This window comes from Pithys albifrons, chromosome 1 (assembly GCF_047495875.1).
Source record: "Pithys albifrons albifrons isolate INPA30051 chromosome 1, PitAlb_v1, whole genome shotgun sequence".
NCBI lineage: Eukaryota > Metazoa > Chordata > Aves > Passeriformes > Thamnophilidae > Pithys > Pithys albifrons.
Window position 1 is genome coordinate 115,852,009 of NC_092458.1, and position 19,826 is coordinate 115,871,834.

Below are 19,826 nucleotides of genomic sequence, written 5' to 3' on the forward strand. Positions count from 1 at the left end.
GCGAACCACCATTTGATCCTGACATGAAACAGTATTTTAGTCTTATAGTCTTGTTTTTCTTGTAGGTGTGGTGGCTTCTTCTCAAGCATGTCTGACTTGGACAATCATCAAGGATTAAGGTGTTCTTGGAGAGCTGATTGGACTCTTTCAACCACTTCTATGCTCTGGACACCAACTTTAATGCTGAATTCAGCAGCACTTCAGATATTTCTGTGCCACTGACCAGGACACAGATGATAAACTTGAGATGACAAAGGCAGGGGTAGTTTTCTATTTGCACCATTATTATGGCAGAGTAGTATAGTACTTAAAGACCTTTATTTCTTGGATTGTATAACTTGGTTCACACTGAGACCTTTCCTAAACTTTATGGACTTGTCTTAGGGCAATTAAAATTGTTACTGTGAGATCACAGAACTCAGTACCTCCTTACCGGGGCAAAGATGCATTCCAGCCTCTCACCTACATAATACCATGTCTCCATCAGCAACAGAAGATGATGGTTAAACCCACCCTACCTTAGCTAGACCTAAACCCTTTGGTAACTACACGGTCTGGCTTTCCTTGGCTATGGAAAACACACTTGACCAAAAGTCTGATCAAACACACGGTAAAAACTCCTTGACTTACTTGGAATTTACTGCACAGGAATCCCTTGAAAACAGCCAAAATAGCATTTAAAATTTGCCTGGCAGAGAAGGAAGGCAATTCTGCTATGCCTGTTTACGACTGTTCCATCAAATAAGATGTTTCTTCAGGAAGAGACATCACCATGATAGTACAACATTATGGATTGCTCTCTCACCAATACCTTGTACAAAAATATTTCTAGTAAGACCAAGCACAGCTTGCCTTGTGATTAATTTGTAAGTGGGCTTTTAATTCAGAAAAGTAATTCAGTTCATCTAAATCTAGAATTTATTACTAAAGTCAATGAAAATAAGAGTTGTGTGACAGAGCTGCTTAAAGTTCATCTTTCTCTGAGATGACAGTAAGTAGTTTCAGCTTGAAGATTTCACATAGGTAGCAAATATCTGCTATTTACAACTTTGTAATCTATTTTGTTGTCTTAAATTTGCTACTAGTGTTGGCTGCTATATCTGCAAGGCCCTCAATTCCAGACAAGGTGAGATGATTTATGCTGTGCTGAAGACATTCAAATCTCCTCTAGGGAAAAATATGCTCCAAAAGTTAAATTAACCTGGCTCCTACTTCTCCAAAAATTTGAATTACAGCATAGTCATGCCTTCACAAGTTGTGTTGTAGTTTACATGATATATTAAACCTTACACAGAATTCTCTTGTTGGGAACACAATTGTTAAGGCTCAGCATCTGTGAAGAACAAAACAGCTGTTTGAGCTGCACAGACATAACTGCTCTGAACTCTTTCAAAGACCCTCAAGTTTTATATCCTGACTAGAAGATAAAAATACTAAGAGATCCAAGATTGTTTTCTTCTAAAACAGGTATCCAACAGCACTTGAGTCTCTTCTGGAATTTCATCTTTGGCATGTGCTTTGCCAGAACATAAGGAGGTACATCTTGTTTGGAGCAGTGATTTCAAAAGTGGGTGATGCTATAAGAGCAAGGCTAACATGATACTGTAGCAAAAGATGTAAGTGGTTTAATCCTAGTATCAAAAATGCATTTCTGTAAAGACTGAATCTCCAAAACAGAAAGCCCTAACTAATATATGTGGGTTACATCTGTCCACTTCCTCCAAAATCAGAAGTCAGGAGAGGCAGCATTTGGGCAGGAACCAGCAGAGACAGATCCCACTCCAGTCGGTCACGGGGCTCACACAAACTCTGCATCTTTTTGGTTGAACATCTTCCCTATGGGGACAGTCACATCCACCTTTTTCTGGACAGACTGAGTAAAAACCACCACCAGCTACTGCCAATGCATTCTACTATAAATGCATGTCAATAATAATCCCAAAGGTTTTGATTGAACAATTACTCATCCAATAGTTAAGGAAAAAAAATTAGTAACAACCAAATATATGAAGTCTGACCTTCATCACTTCCTCAAGACAAAAAAACATTTAAATTCCCTGAAATCTGGGAACACAGAAATTCCAGATAGATTCTAAATACCGTATGAAAATCAGTTATGGAGATTAATAATTTGATCTCAATTGATGGAATAAAAATACTAAATCTTTGCTAAGCTGTTTTGCTTTAGCAGCATAACCAAACGAACAAATAAAGCAAACTTTTTATCAAGGAATGCAGATGTTCCTTTAGGTACACAAATTATATATAAACAGCAGGATTATCTTCCTTAGCCAGCTTTCAGTCCTCAAAATGATGAAATTACCTGTTAACAACTCTCTAGAAAACTTTTTACCCCTAAAAATGTCCAAGTGATTGAATTCATATGAAGACATTCTTACTTAAATGTTTTCTAGAGGATCACCATTTATGTAATGGCTCTGTTTATGATGTGAAAGTTTCCATAATTAACAGCACATTTTCAGAATGACATATTCCCTTTACAGACACATTTAGACATACATTGCAACTACAGAGCAAAATTTCTTCATTGCTAGAGAGTCTACAGACTGCACATTGTTACATATTGCTAAAAATGCCACATTTCTAGGGATTTTTTATGTAAAGGCTGACTCTCCTGGTGCTCTGAAGCAATTGGTGTTATGTTCTGTGTACTCCCCCTGTACATGACTCTGTGTAAAAAGGCAAACAGGCACAACAGATGCATAAGGAACATTTAAAAACTGTGTCAGAACGTTGTCATTTGATATTTGAAACTTGCACTACATCTGTGAGTGAGATGAGTTCCACTGTGGCAACAAGCATTTATCTCCTGCCAAGCTGCTTCCCCAGAAATAAAGTATTTACCATATACAATACATGTCCCCATTTTGGAGCTGTGGGACTAGGAAGGATTCACAAAGCTGTAAGGCTAAGGTAGTCTTCCCTTCTTTTTCAGTGTTGCAGATGATCTCAATTCCACTCTTGCAATCAGTCCTCAACAAGTGCTATACAATTAAAATAAAATCAATTTAGATAAATTGGCTAACATGAAATAAAATCCTATCAGACCTTGCTATACTAAAGCAGCTACTGAAAACTTCAGGAATTGCTTTTAACAGAGGATGTCTTTGGAATAGCTGGACTTATCTATTTCTTGGAGTCATGACCATCAGGATATTGGTCTGAGAAATTAAAACACTGCACAAAAGCACTTTTTTGCACGATGGGAGCTTGTTCTTAAAACAAGAGAAGCAGGGCCACATTCAGCTCAAGTGCCATTTACAAACAGGGGCATCATTAAAAAATTTTAAGGGTAACAAAACTGTATAATGTACAGAACACTGGACTGGCATCAATTAGGCTCAAGTTTTTTTACTAAAATAATAGTCTATAGTAAAATAGTCAATACACTGAAGTTACAAAATATCAATGATTTAGGTTATTTAGAGAATATAACCACAAGTACACTTGAACCAAAAAAAATGCATTTCTGTCAACAAAACTTGTAGGAACTTAACATTTACCTCTTCAAATCTTAAGCCAGCATTGAGTTAAGCATCATCAGTGTAGTTGCCTGATTTTATGACATTTGGTTCTACAAAACCAGAGTTCCATATGCTCCTCTTGACAAGTTGTATACAGCAAGTACAAAGCACCACTTCATTAAAAAAATGTATACTGACAAACAATACCTCCTGGAATAGTTGATCTTCTAATGGTGACATATAAAGACAGGTGAAAAGAGCTTGATGGAAATACAGATCTTTACTGATATCTGGATGATTTATGCAAGATTTGATAAGAGCCATTGCCTCAGGGATGCGTTCACAGGCAATAAGGTATCTGGCACGGAGTTCAAAGAACAGTGGATTTTCAGAGCTTAAATATTTGTTAACTGTACAGAAAAGAAAGATTTAAAGGCAATTAGAATATCAAGTCCAACCAACAAATATTTTAAATGTAATGTTGTTTTAATAGTGCAACGTCAACAAATAATATAAAAAATAAAGCCTCTGCTAAAGATTCTATCAAATATTTAATTAAATACCATACATCTGTCCTGCTTGGAAACAGAAATTGTTATTTTTATTAAACCAGTAATCTAACAGTCAGTATTTTGTTTCTAACAGATTAACACAAGATGCTGCAAAGGATTAGTAAAATATATACTATATAGAAGATGTGAACATTGTTTTATAAATTCCCTCCTTTCTCAGCACTGGAGTCTGGGTGATTGTCACAAGTACAGGATTGACATCACTTCCAAAGCTATAATTATAAACACTTAAAACAACTCAGAATACTCATTAACCATTAAAATGTAAGACCTCAAAGTGGTGAAAAAAGTTAACTACAACCATAGAATCAGAATCCACAGGCTGTTGCCTTAAGTAGCTTTGAATGCCTTGATTTCGCTTGCCAAAGTGGAAAATACACCTTTTTCTTCCTCTAAAAGTGCTACTGGACACAATTCACATCTAAATACCTCTTAATTCTAGCCCCTGATTTCTGGAAATCTGTTTTTCAGATCTAAAAGATAATCTTAAAAATAACATTTGAGTGAAGTCATCTCAAAATACTTAACATTAAAGTAATTGGAAATAAGGAAATACCTAAGAAGACATGCTTTAGATCTCTATTAGAAACAGTATTTATGTAGCTCTTTATTTTTATGCAAGCTAATGGTGTAACATCCCAAAGGAACACTCAAGGAATATTATTCAAGGTGTCAGGTTTCAGACTGTAATTGTTAAAAGATGCACTGCAACATCTGCCATAAGTAAAAAAAAAAACAAACTCATTCCCACTATCCATTTGCACTTCTGGGAACAAACTCAGTGACCAAGAGGAGTGAAAGGGAAGTCAGTGTCTAACTGTGGTCATTAACTGCAAGAAAAAGTGATTCTACAGAAAAGTCATTAAAGCCAAGTCAAGGCCTCTTCTTTTTTAAATTAACATCCTTAGGATACTAAACCTCATCCTCAGTTTTGTCTGCAAACATTAACCAACAGATTACTGAATATTCCCACTGAAACATCAGGCTTTCGTCAAGAAAATGCTGCACATTTAACACCTGCCTGAAATATCCTTTTCCTTTCAATGAGGGAAGGCTTCAGGCCACAGAGCAGGTCCACTTGTTGGATCATTCCCAGCTTTTGTGGGGAGCTCTCAGGTCAGAAAGCCTCTGCTGCATAAAGGAGAGCCCCACTCTTGGAGCAGGCTCTGCTGCACCACTGACAGCAGGAGCTCCAGGGATGGGTCTCCAACAACCTCCAAACTCTCTGGAGTTCCTCTGCACACCAGGACACTCAGCTCCACCTCTGGCAGGACCAGTGCTCCTTCCTTCCAGTGATCCTTGCCTTGAGGAGGCCACACCTTGAGTGTTGTGTTCAGTTCTGGGCCCCTCAGTTCAGGAAAGAGATTGAGGGGCTGGAGCGGGGCCAGAGAAGAGCAACGAGGCTGGAGAAGGGACTGGAGCACAAGTGCTGTGGGGAGAGGCTGAGGGAGCTGGGGGTGTTTAGCCTGGAGAAGAGGAGGCTCAGAGGTGACCTCAGCACTGTCTGCAACTACCTGAAGGGAAGTTCTGGCCAGGTGGGGGTTGGTCTCTTCTCCCAGACACTCAGCAATAGGACAAGGGGACACGATGGCCTCAAGCTCTGCCAGGGGAAATTGAAGTTGGAGAGCAGAAGGCAATTCTTTGCAGAGAGAGTGCTCAGGCATTGGAATGGGCTGCCCAGAGAGGGGGTGGATTCCCCGTCCCTGGAGGTTTTTCAACTGACCCTGGCCGTGGCACTGAGTGCCATGATCTGGTAAAGGGACTGGAGTTGGACCAAGGGTTGGACTTGATGATCTCGGAGGTCTTTCCAAAACAATCAATTCTGTAATTCCCTGTAGTGGAAAGCTCTCTTTGCCCAAGGCAGCATGGAGAGCTCTTCCAACCCCCACCAAGCAAAACACAACTGCTGACTGTGGTGGCATTTAGGCAAGGCTGGGATACTTTAAGAACTGCCTGAGGAAGCACCATCTGTCCTCACCCAGGCAGTGGGAGGTGCAGGGTTTTGCTTTAGAGCCCCAGGTGCCACCTTGGAAAGCCACTAACTGAGTGCACCTCTGTGTGGTCTCTCCCAGATGCTCACAGGAGGCCACCTTATTTTCCCTGGTCTATGACAAGTTTATTGCTCCTGTATTTCATCCCTGCTATTTTTCCTCAAACCCAGCACCTGCCTTTCTTTCTAGCCATCACACAGCAGAATGCAGCAACTCCAAGTATGCTACACCTCCTGTAAACACAGACACAGCGAGGTTTGTGTTGGCCTAAGTTTCTCCACAATTAATGAATCCAAGACAGGATTATGCAGTTCACACAGTGAGTACTTATCAAATTGACTTTTGCAAGTAATGGTTGGTGATTCAGCAATAGGCAGTTTTCCCCAGTTAAAATAGTGATCCCTGAGGGAATTACATGGCCAAGTTTCAAAATAGGCACCAAATAATGCTGGCCTATAAAGCAGCACAGAATGTTTGCTTTCTGTAAGACTTCACAAGAGTCATATTTTAGAGGAAGGGAGACAAGAAAGAACGAGCTTCCCAAATGGAATTATCTAAAATAAAACACTTGTCATCACAGATGAGATGTCAAGGGTGTGTGGGGATATCAGAAGATAAAAAGGAGAGAAAGTATCTCAGCAGAGGGGAGAGAGATGCAGCTTGAAACCAAGTGATCATCTACTGACAACAGTTTCATTCCTCCTCTGCCAGGTTAAAAATAAGTAAACATCCTCAAACTGTTACCCAGAGAGGGTTCAAGATGATCAGAGAATCATTATGGCAAAGGATAAATTAATTCTCTGCTAGAGAGATTGAGACCTAACTTCACACCATAATCACCAAAACCATGCAATGCAGAACAAACCAAGGTTAATCTTTGATTTCATTTTGTCTCTGTAGGTATTTGACTAGAACTTTATCAGAAATATAATAAAAATAATGTGTAAATATGTTGTTCAAGCACTAGAGACCAACCAACAAAGACTACCCCTTTAATCATGTTAATTTATCAAAATACTTTTTCTGGTTAAAGAGTCAGGCTCACTGAGCTGTCCTGACTTTAATCCCCTTCCTCTCTACAGAATGAACACATGGTCATAAACACAGTAATGAGTTTGTGTCATGCACTACACCACAGTAACTAGAGAAGAATTAGCATCACTAACAAATAGAAACAACTTCTGAGAGATCCCCTGTGAACATTGCTGGTAAAAATGGTGCTGAAGATATTGGTAAACACTTTCCTGGAGTTTGGATGTTTTTCCTCTTATGAACTTGCATGAACATTGCAGTCATTTTGTTACAACTTTCTCCTGCTCCCAACTCTGGGAATTACACACACAAAACCAAAAGGCAGCTGTCAAATGTCATGGGCATTGCTGTGAACAGAAGCAAGAAAAGCCACATGCCCAAGTATTCAGAAATTAAGAGAAAAATTAAATGAGTCAGAGTGCCATGAGACACAAACACACATCAGATCAAATCCAATCATGTTATTTCAGGAGCCCAACTGAAGTCAAATCACTCTCCATGCTCCTTCAGGGCTTGCACACCCAGATTTGGTAAATCCATTCTATGAATTTTATGGACTACTCAGTAGCCACCTGTGTCTGAACAACCTGATCTCTACACTATAAAATAAGACTTAAATTAGCAGCAAAGACATTTAGCTTTCTTTCAAACTAAAGAGGGACCAGCACATCATATTACAGAAAAATAAACTGTGTGCAATTCCAGCTGACATGACCTGACTCTACTATTAAAAAAAAGCACAATGCAACAAATTTTTCAATATTCTAGAAAATTATTGTGGTAAATGAAGTACCTAATTCCTGTGACACAGGCTTTGCTTTAAGAATTGCTTGTAATACTGGATCCTCCCAGGGTCCACCATCTCGAATGATTCGAGTCACCAGTTCCAGGTTCATATTTCTGTATTTATTTAGAAGGTTCTGACATTCCTGCATGTAAAAAGAAAAGCAATTAGAATGAAGGAAAAGGTGCTCTCTAAAAATAGTTTGGCTACCCAAAAGATAGAAAACCCAGGCATGTTTAAGTATTTCCTTGGTCAGTAATTTGAGCTACAAAGTCATTCATTGACCAGACCCACACCAAGCCCTAAAGCAACAACTTTTATTATCCCAAACCAGCAATACAGAACTGTTGAATCCTGAGTGTTTTTGTCTTCTACAGGCACTGGGCAAGTCTTCCATTTGCAGAATGATGCAAAAACACCTTTCCTTGAGTTGCAGGTTTTAGTGGCACACCCTGAGAGGGCCCTTCACCTCGTGCCAATCTGCAGATTTAGGAATTTTGGTGCTGGATTTGTGATCCAGTGATGGCGTCGGAATTCCCAGAGGGAAAAACTGAATTTAGCCATGTGAGTCACCAGCCCTCAAACAATCATTCTCCAGATCAACATGTGTAAGAAACTGCCTATAATAGTATGAAATGCTTTAGCCACCCAGAATTTTCACTTATGTTCTTTCTCATCCCCACACCTTGTTATTTGCTGGTAAAGTGTCAATATTGACATTAATCAACAGAAAATTCTAATCATGAGCAATTTACCTAATTTTGAAACAAAAAAATGCAACTGAAGAATGGTTTCTATGCACACATAATTGCCTTCTTCCCATATGCTTTTTTGCTTTATGTTTTTATTTTCAAATCATTTTTTTTCTTCTATATTCAGATGAGTATGATGGGAAATAAAGGTTAAGTAACTGAAACAATGGTTTTCACTACCAGTCTGATGACCCAACTGATGCAGAAATTCTTCATTTAGAAAACTGTGAAAAGATATATTTAAAAAAATTCATTGTTTAAAAGTAAAAAGGCAATTGAGAACTGTAATATGAAAGCACAGAGGAGTCAGTACCATCACACTTTTTGCTGAAGTCTTTCTTACTCAGAGACTGGTTCTGACAAGCACTTATTGCAGGACTGACAAACTGTCCCACTGCTTGCCCACATTCTTCCACCAAGTGTAATCCAGCTGGTTTGATAATTAAGGTGAGAAGTGCTGATATATTAAAGTGTAGAAGCAGTAAAAGACAAGTGTCCACACAAAAGTAACAAAGGAGTAGCTATTTCTCAAATGACAGTTCCATGACCAGCGTTAACAGAAGACACAACTCTTGTTTTTATCCTTTCTTTCCCTACAAAATTTCCTCTCATGGTAGTAAAAGTGCTTGTGGTCCCATGCAGTGAACTAAACCCTCAGAATTAGGTTAAGGTTAAAAAAAAAATCAAAACCAAAACCCACACTTATCTGGAAAAAAAAATTAGGCAAGTTTTTAACCCAGGATCATTTATTTTATGCAGTTGTAGAGAGTCACACAAAACTTAAGCAATTTATGCAAGAACAGAACAGCCGGATGTACAAGTTTGGGCTGCCCTGAACACTGAGGGAGAGCTGCAATTTCAAATTTACTGTTCAAACTCACAATGAGGAAACAGGAGGTTTGATGTCATGACCAGCTACCTGACACTGGGTGGCATTAAATTCTAAACAGACATAAACAAGCAAAGCTTCCTGCTCTATATGGGAAATGCACAAAATATGACTAATAAGATTGGTACTGCAAAGAGAAGGACATCTTGCCCAGTCCAATTCAAATACAATACTGATGATAAATGGAAGAATATAAATTAATTTCCCTTCAAATATTGCCTCCCCCCCTTTTTGGGGGGTGAGTGTGTATTTAAACATAAGTAAAGCAGCCACTTTCTCTCACTATAATGGTCTATTTCCTCCAGGTTAGACATGCACCAGGTTAATTCGCTCAGAACTGGAATTTGTACCCAAAAAATCTGAACATTTTCTGTATAGAACTTCATGACCCACATCATAAAAGGCACACCACAAGGGACCTAAAACTATTCTCTTCAGGCAGGAAATACTTTCTTCTTTTGCTGTACGACAGTAGATATTACACTCTGCTTTTAAACAGAAGTTTTTATTTTGCAAGGGGATGCAAATTAGAGAGTCTGTAATATCTGCTAAAAACTGTCTTTACATCTACTAAAATGATATTAAAGGTTTATAAGAAAGTAGGCAACAGTACCTGGATTGAACCTAAAATATCTTTCAAAGGATCTTCATAGAACTCATCCTTTCCAAAGAACAGCAGCAATTCAAAAAAACTCCTAAAAAACAGAAGTAGTGACAAGTCAAACTAAACACATTAATTCAAAAAGTGAAACTATTTTGAGTTTATTAATTTTCACAGCACTAAAATCAAAATTTGGATTTTTGTGAATTCTAGACCTGTGCCCATGCTGGAGTCACTCCAATGTCTGGCTCGTGCCCACACTCTCCTGTTCCAGAAGTTTTATGTCACTCTGGTACTTTGTGCTGGATTTTGGCAGTTTGACTTCCCCACGTGCCCCTCAAACACATTTTTCACCAGGTATCAAGTGGCAAATACAGCTACATAAAGCCAACAAGACCAAATTGGCAATAACACTTTATATTTAAAAGGCATCTTAAAATCCCTTCTGCCACGCTTTTTTCACAAGTTCAGGCCATTAAGACTCACAGCACCTGCCTGATGCTTTCCCTGAATAACTCCTGTTTTCTCCATACACCATTACAACAGTGAGGCTCCTCAGAAGCCAAAGAATTTGTCAGATATGCAGCAATTTTGAGGAAGAAAGAAGACATCTGTAAAATTACTGTAGTGGGCACTGTGTATAAGGAGGTACAACCAAGGAACAGGAACTTCATGTGAAAGCAAATTCCCAACAATAGGTATGTTTAAGCATGATATGCACTTTCTACTAACCCATTTTACTTCATTTCAGCCTGTCTTGCTGCAACACCCACTGAAGTCTCTCTATGAAGGCATTAATTATTTTATCTTTCAAAAAAAACCTTTTGAAGATTACTTTCAAAGGGACAGCTTTGGGCAAATATGCAAACAAAACCACATTCATCTTTAATTTCACCACCACCAGGATTTAAGCAAACCAGGTCTCTGTGCAGCAACAAGTGTGACCCCCAAAGAGGTGGCACACACAGAGAAAAGCAGGTTACAGGTTTTAAGTCAAGATCTTTTAGCCTACAGGTTTTAAGTCAAATCTTGCCAGTGCAGTTTCTCTCTGACCACAGTCTTTGGTTGCAGCTGCTCTTAAAGCAAAAGGCAGGTTTTCATGAACAGCTGGACAAGGAACTCTTTCACAGAATAACTGAGCTCACTGCACTTATCCCCGAATTTAAAATCAAATCCAAAATACTTGAAGATAACACGCAAAGTGTCTCTAAAAAACAAAATGTTATGGTGTTAATAAAGCTAATTCAAACAAGTTAAAGAGCAGACTTAAAGCAATTTTTCCTCTAAATAACATTTTCAAAAATTCTGTGCATTAAAAAGGCCTTAATATTCACATAGACAAAATCAAGTTTTCTACAGGAATAATGACAAAGCATCATAAAATTTGGTTTCCTTTAGATTATGCAGCAGTATTTTTTTTCCTCACCAGTGACAAGCTATGCCAAAAACAAACCTAGACAAATTAAGCTACAAATACATTATCTTCAGTGACAGAATTTTTCTTCAGGTACATCCTTGAATCTCAATTCACTCATGGAACGAGAAGAACCACTACCTAAGTAAGTACTTTGTTCTGAAAAAACAGTTTCTCATTTCATGTTAAACAAAATTTAGTAGCATACTTGACTCTCAGGAAAGGTCAGATATGAGTCATGTCATGATCTGGAAAGCAGCCAGGCTAGACCTTAAATAATAAGACAAAACTAGTTATAGCAAGTCATGTGTGTTTGTGTTTAAATTTGCTCTGATTTAATGAGAATAGGACCTTGAAAAAAAATAATCTGTAAATCAACAGGGAGCAATTGTAAACTGTAATTTTCTTCTCTATCAATGCACCTGCTCATCACACTAATAAAGGACTAAGAAAGGAAGGTACCACAGTATTTCTGTTTCCTCACCACTTGTCCCCATTCAGTTAAAAGTACTGTGGGTCTTTCCAACTTGGCCCAGTTACCTTAAAGCATCTCCACTGCACATCCACATTGATATCTATCTGTATTTATCACATCACGACTTGGTATTGCTGGAGAACACTGGCACCAGTATCAAACCCCCTGGCATTAATGGCAATACAGATGCTCCATTTGATAGGAATAGCAAGGCTATTAAGTGTAGAAATAAAGCAGTTGACACTATTAGCAGTTTATTGTCTGGTTGCCAAGGAAATCTTACTCAAGCATGAAAACACAGGCAGATTTTTGCTTTTCAAGAAGTAAGATTTAACATATACACAATTTTCACAAGACATTGGAGGAGGTTTCCCAGGTAACTGCAACTACTGAACCCTGGGATGGATCCCTTTCAGTCCCATCACATGCAAAACTGTGCCAGTCAGGCAGAGTCAGAAGGAAAAATAATCCAACATTCTGGAATGGAAGCAAATCTCAGTGAGTAAACTCAGCTCCAAAACCCAAGACAGACAAGAGTGACAGGAATTCAATTCACTGCTCAATTAGCAGGAAGTGTCCAACCTACACACAACAAATAGCTGAATTTCCACCTTTTTACCTCCCAGACCTTCAGATTTAAAAGTACATACAAGCATGACCTGAATTTTAAGGGTTTTTCCTAAAAACCAGTAGCAGAGATCACCGTGGTTTGATGTAACTGCTGGTCAGTCACTCTCCAACACCTGGGCATTCTGGTTTTGAAAACTGTGCCCTTATGATTCCATGTCAAAGAGTTTCACACACACAAACCAGTCAGTATCTACAGTTCCCCCAACTCTTAAAGACAGCATATATTCTGTAAGTGAACCAAACAAAGCATTTACTCCTGTGTAATTAGCACTGACAGTGGAAAGGACACACAACCCAGCCCTCCTGACCAAGCAAATTAGGAGGGAAAGACTAGGAGAGCATTCCCTCCTGATAACCAGATGGGGGAACAAGACATTTCCACAAAAAATTCTTAACTGAGGGACTGAGTTGTATTTAAAAGGAAGCAGTTTAACCAGCTGAACAAATAAACCTGATTTACTCAACCCCAGCCTGCAATAAAGGCCGTGCTTGGTTTCTGTCCCCATCTGCTGAGAAAAGAAAGCAGCATTTCAGAACAAGAGAGAAATGGGACTTTTACTTATCTAGTTATCATTACCCTGACACTTTCAGTCCTCATGTGGGCAAATCACCAATGCACAAAAAAAACTGAAATTAGAGCAAGATTTATAGTGTAACATTCTCCAGTCCTTTGAGCTGAATGTGACTTTGGGTCAGTTAATTGTATAACAAGTAATTCTCATAAGCACTTTGATGACTCAAACATAAAAATCCATTTAAAAATAATTTACTTATTTCTTAAACATGACAAGAAAATTACCTTAAGAAATACTCAGTTTATTACATCACTAGAGGTAGAAGAGTGAAAACTTGAGATAATTTTAAGTAATTTATCTGTTGTGAAATGTTGGTCTTCAAATACTCTAAAGTAAGATTTTTATAGAGTAAGTCTGTATGGTGATCACTTCTTGCTTGAGATTATTCATTTTGCCAGAAATGCCTTGTAACAAAACACTGTGGCCAAGAAGGCCAATGGGATCCTGGCCTGGATCCAAACTAGCGTGGCCAGCAGGCCCAGGGCAGTGACCCTTCCCCTGGACTCTGCCTTGGGGAGGCCACACCTTGAGTGTTGTGTTCAGTTCTGGGCCCCTCAGGTCAGGAAAGAGATTGAGGGGCTGGAGCAGGGCCAGAGAAGAGCAACGAGGCTGGAGAAGGGACTGGAGCACAAGTGCTGTGGGGAGAGGCTGAGGGAGCTGGGGGTGTTTAGCCTGGAGAAGAGGAGGCTCAGAGGTGACCTCAGCACTGTCTGGAACTCCCTGAAGGGAAGTTCTGGCCAGGTGGGGGTTGGTCTCTTCTCCCAGGCACTCAGCAATAGGACAAGGGGGCACGATGGGCTCAAGCTCTGCCAGGGGAAATTGAAGTTGGAGAGCAGAAAAAACTTCTTTGCAGAGAGAGTGCTCAGGCATTGGAATGGGCTGCCCAGAGAGGGGGTGGATTCCCCATCCCTGGAGGTTTTTCCACTGAGCTTGGCCGTGGCACTGAGTGCCATGATCTGGTAAAGGGACTGGAGTTGGACCAAGGGTTGGACTTGATAATCTGGGAGGTCTTTTCCAACCCAATTGATTCTATGATTTTAACAGCCAACCTGGGACACAAAATGACTAAACTCAGTTCCAGGCTGTGTAGCTGCCAGGAATTGAGGATACATCTCCTGGTAACACCATCCTCTTACAAGCTCCTGGACATGTGACTCCATTGCTATTCTGATTTATACTGTAAAGGAAGAAACAAAAAACCTGCTGTACTTACAAAGCCAGGCTGCTCAACACAAACTGTACGTGTTCACATTCAGCTGGGAACGACACACAAGCAGAGGTGAAGCAGCAAAGCGCTGTCTGCAGCACCTGGAGCTGAGGCAAAGGAACCTGCCACCTTCCAGCATAGTCCTCCACAACCTGGGGACAGAAAGATGGAAATATGTCACAATGGAAGATATTCTTCTCTCTGGTCAGTGTTAATACTGTACCTGCTTTATCTCCTCTCCTCGCTCAGAACTGGAATTTGTACCCAAAAAACCTGAACGTTTTCTGTACAGAACTTCATGACCCACATCATAAAAGACACACCACAAGGGACGTAAAACTGTTCTCTTCAGGCAGGAAATACTTTCTTCTAATGTTGTACCACAGTAGATATTACACTCTGCATTTAAACCCACGTTTTTATTTTGCAAGGGGATGCAAATTAGAGAGTCTGTAACATCCAGACATTCCATTCTAAAAAACTTTCCAAAAGGGGAAAGACTGGCCTGCACTCCTCCAGCCTTTATGTCAGCAGGGAAAGACACAAACACAGCAGTCACCCTTCCTGATCTGACCAAGTGAGTCAGTTTGGCTTTTTTTATCCATATGATGGAACTCAGGCTAGTTATGCCCTTCTCTACAGTTACAGAACTGCATCACTATTTACAGAGACACAAGAAGGCGAAAAACAGATTTATTTTTTTTTAATAATAAAAGTCCTTGCCTGAACATCTAGCCAATCTTGTTTTTATTAGCGAGAGCAAATTTCCAGTGCTCTGCCCTCACTGGGAGGCTCAGTGACCCAGCAGCATCTGATCCTTCCACAGGGGTAACCCTACACTGGAGCCCTCTGAAAGGCTCAGTCCACTGGGAGTTTTACACTTGAGTCCATGTCTCAAACACAGAGCATCAAGTTCAGCAGGACGCACAACAGGAAAATAAATGTCTGCAAAGGCACCCACCACTCCTGAGACAGGTAACTGCTCTGCTGCAGCCCCCCAGCAAGGAGAAGGCCAAGGGCTCTGGGGTGTCTCTTTTTTAATCAACAATTAAGGTGTAACTCAGGCAGTGCTGTGTTTTCAGGACTGCAGATGGATGAAGTCATATTCTGTAGGTAAGTTCTGACTTTTCCACCATGAGATTGGTTCAGTTGGTTAAAACTTGGCTGTCATAACGCCAAGGTCATGGGTTCAATCCCCTGTGTGGGCCACTGACTTGAGTTGGACTCGATGATCCTTGTGGGTCCCTTCCAACTCAGAACAGTCTGTGATTCTACATTATTTTAATAATTTCTGTTTGAAAATCTGTTAGTTTAATACAGCAAAAATCTAGGTCAATGAAGGAGAATTAGCAGACTTTAGAGAAATATTTCCTCTTAAGACTACACAATTTTTAAGATAACACCACCTCACACACCTATCAAGAGTTCTCTGAAATAGTTTTAACAGAGCCCTTTGTATAGGAAACGACAAAAACCTTAGAAAAAACAAAGCAGACAGAAAGAAAACACATCCTTTAGTGGTGGCAGCCTCCAAATGGTCAGACAATGGTACAAAAAAAGCATCAGTTCCCACCATGGTGTTTCACAACACTTGGCCCTGAGAGGCACATATAGATACATTCATAAGTGATTGGAAGCAATAAAAAACATTTTGTGACAATACTGGTTTGTTTTCCTGGCTTAAAGTGTTAACTGTAAAGAACTGCAGAAAGGATTTAAGACAGGGAGTGACTGAACTCAGCACAGAGCAGTGGGCATTGGTACTTAGGGAACAAAACTGTAATTAAATGGTCTTCAGAGTGACAATTACCACCCAAAAGCAAGACTGTCTTATTATGGTAGATGATTTAATGAAAAATCACCTCAATGCTCATCCCAATGGCCAGGAAACCAAATTAAATAGAGAAGAGCAATGTAAAACAAAGCACAGTGTTAACTGCTCCAAACCACACCACAACCCCACGCTGAATAAAATCACATGTTGGTTTCCTACCTACCCATTTGCACCTCAAGATACAGAAGGCCTTAATGAGAGCTTGGAAGGAAGGCAGGGATTGCTAAGTAGCAAAAATAAATTTCACATACAGATCAATGCAACCAACGAGGACACCTCAGGCTGTAAAGAAAAGGCAGGTGCAGGGGGGACACCAAACAAGGGCAGCAGCAGGACCAAAATAAAGAACAGGGGGTAGTTCTTCACATAGTGTGCAACTGAGCTCTGCAGCTCCTTCCTGGGGTGATGCTGAGTGGCTGCAAGCCTTGAAAGGGGCTGCAGGAGCTGAAAAAGGTGCCCACCAAAAGTTACTGACTGCAGTAAATCAGCCAAACAAAATAGTTACAGAGGGGAAAGCTCCTGTATTTGCTCATCTCATTCTCCACTTGGGCATCTGTGAACCTTTGATATTTCAGTCCTAATGTTCCAGTGCAAACAACCAGCATTCAAAAGCAATACAGCAAAGGCTCCTCCTGATCTTAACAGTCAAGACACTGCAGTCTTGAAAAAGTGCACCCCAAACTCATCAGAATGAGTATGAACAGCCAAGTTTTTTCGAATATGGATACCTGAAACATTCCTCAGTCCCAGGAAAACAAAATAAAAAAAAAATCTAACATCAGTCAGTTCTCAGACTCGCATCCATCACCAGCAAAATATGGGGGGGATTGAGGGCAGGTGGAGAAAAACCTAAACTAAGTATAAAATAAATTCCAAATCACACTGCACCCACATTTTATGTGGAAGGGGCACATTTCTTTTGCAATTCTGTGTATAATTTAATGTCTGCTTTTAAGGCATCTCATGGAGTAACTTTTTCTACAATAGAAATCAACTCCTTTTTTGTTCAAAATACTCAACACTCAGTTTGAAACAGAACTGTAAGGCAGAACACAGGTAAAGGTTTATACCAAAAAAGAGACTCCAAAACAGCAAAGACACCCAAGTTTACCACTTCTGAAAGAAAACAAGTTGAAGGGACCTGCATGTGTTCACCCTCATGCTGTGAAGCTGCATCACCAGAGCACTCGAGAAAAATCAGACAGATATTGCTGCTTGAGTCCTAAATGTTTTATATCAAATTTATATTTATCAGGATATTTTTAACAGGCTCATTTCAATATAATCAAGTCAGCCACACAAAAACCACATAATATTCTCAAGTTCCTTGTCCAGTTAACAGTGCAGAGAATCAGAAGGGAGGCAACATTTTCATGAGACCTTCTGCAACAATTCTCTTCAAGAACTCTTAGGGTGCAATTTTCAGTTTTGTTTTTTGGGCTTTTTGTTTTCCCTTTCTCACTCAGTGCAGGCAAAGGTACTGAAAGGGAGGTTTTTCTGACACCAACCCCCAGCTCAGCTCCTTCTCCCACATCAATAAACTATTTCCCCTTTTTAATATGTTTGAATAATTCAGTACAAAACCCACGACTCAGATGTGTCCTATTAAGTACAAAATCAAGACCAGACTTATTAGAAGTTTCTAAGCACAAAGCTGAGGCAGCTGACTCCAAAAATAACAAGGGAGTAATTAAAGACCTGAACCAATGAAAAAATAACTTCTCAGAGTATTCATGTTTTAACTGATTAAATATACACATCTTTTAAGTGACTAAATATGCACATATAAAGTTACTGGACTACATTCCAAAGAGAAATAGCATTGCCAACAACTGCATTTGCAAATACACACAACAAATCTCTAATGCAGAGCTGGGCCTGAAGTTGCACAGCCTTTCCTGTTCCTCCCCACAACAAAAACAGAAACTACAAATTCCACCAATTTTCGAGTTGGTCATTACTGAGTTTCAAATGAAGTTACTCCCCTAAATTCTTGTGAGATTTAACAGCAAAGGAAGTCACCACAGGATTAAACCCACAACAGTTCTGTGAGAATTTCTGCTTTGTTTTCAAGCACAGGAAGGTTGTTGACAAACTTAGTGGTGGTCACTTGTCATAATAAACATATTTAGTGGTTGTCACAGAAGAGGTGAACCAAAAAGGATTTAAACTGCCAAGTGAAAACGGGGCACACTTAGAAAAAGTTTCCTGAAAATTAAAAGCTGTAATTAAAAGCAACACCTGCCATTGTTGCCTGATCAGCAGAAACACCAGAACAGCTCAGATACCAAAGTTCAGCTCTAGAAGAGAACTTGAGTAATACTGAACTTTACCTGGAAACACCACCAGAAATAATCACTTCTTTTTTATTGTCTTTTTTAACCTGTTCAGTGGATGGATGATGAATATTTTGTTCTATTTGCACACAAACAAGCAAACTGTGCCCTTACATTAAGGATTTCATTATCCAAACTGAGAGCAGAAAAGGCCTGAAGATTTCAGGGTGACATAAAATATTACTTGGCATATAAAAGTTTAAAATGGATGTATATAAAGGAACTAAGGAACTGCTTTACTGCAGTTCACATGTGGATATTACATAAGGAGTAACAAACATAATCACACTTCTGGCAAAAGAAAACCCATCACCCAGCAACAGTGTGACACATCCCATGGGAAGTTTGTGCCGAAGCTCTCCCCCTAAAGCCAAATGCTTCCCCCTCCCTTAATCACCAGAATCTCACCCATTCCCTCAGCCTGGAGGCAGAACAACCCTCAGACTGGGTTTCACAGATACCCAAAGAGATGTGCATGGTTACAGTCTGGCTCTTCTACAATGCCAAAAATTGTATATATAACGCTAGAAAAGCAGTTCTGGCTGATTGTAGCACTGTGGGAAATGCTCCTGTGCAAGATTTGTGCCTAAAAGATACTTATATTGAAAAGCAGAATTGTCCTCCTCATCTTTGGATTAGCACCCCACACCCCAACAGAAAGTCAATTAATTAAAGGAATTGAAAGATGAAAGGGAGAATGACAATCTTGTGAACACACACAATGTCTTTGTTCACATCACTAGTAATTAATAAAACACAACTTATGAGGTATTTCGTTAAGAACTACAATTATTTATTTCCCTCTTCTAAACAAAAGGCATTAACTTTGATTTTTGCATTACCTGCTGCACTCCTTGTGCCTTCCCTAAGTTGAAGTCAAGTTCATGTAACAAAAGCACAGACAGACAGAGCTCCATTCAACTGAGATCCTTCTTTGAGGAACAAAAACCTGCAACACCTTCCTAAGTTACAACCCTGACATATTTTTCCAAGCAAAACTCACAAGTTTATTTTCACAATAAAAGTCCACTTTAAGAACAGGTGTGAAAACCTGGAGAAGCAGCAATGCCAAGAGCTTCAAAGTGCCCAGTGGGAAAGTTCCAAAGAAAGGGAAGGAGAAAAACGTTCCAAAGATCAGGAAAAGTACACAATGCATTTGTACATTTGTGCAACATTTCCTTTTACAATACTTGTAAAAGTACTAACTCCTTAATGCCAGTTGTGAAACAGGGAGATGGTTTCTCAGGGT

The 19,826-nt window shown here is 39.6% G+C and overlaps 1 protein-coding gene across 1 annotated transcript in view; it reads right to left on the minus strand.

Moving 5' to 3' along the window:
- The window catches only part of ZNF654 (zinc finger protein 654), a 34,070-nt gene that overhangs the window by 9,591 nt on the left and 4,653 nt on the right, over positions 1-19,826 (minus strand). Inside the window, exons 2-6 of the mRNA XM_071564337.1 lie at positions 14,414-14,559; positions 10,119-10,200; positions 7,874-8,009; positions 3,693-3,895; positions 2,866-3,005 (exon numbers count right to left, since the gene is read on the minus strand). Of these exons, the coding sequence (XP_071420438.1) occupies positions 2,866-3,005; positions 3,693-3,895; positions 7,874-8,009; positions 10,119-10,200; positions 14,414-14,559 (707 nt within the window). The remainder of the gene's footprint in view (positions 1-2,865; positions 3,006-3,692; positions 3,896-7,873; positions 8,010-10,118; positions 10,201-14,413; positions 14,560-19,826) is intronic.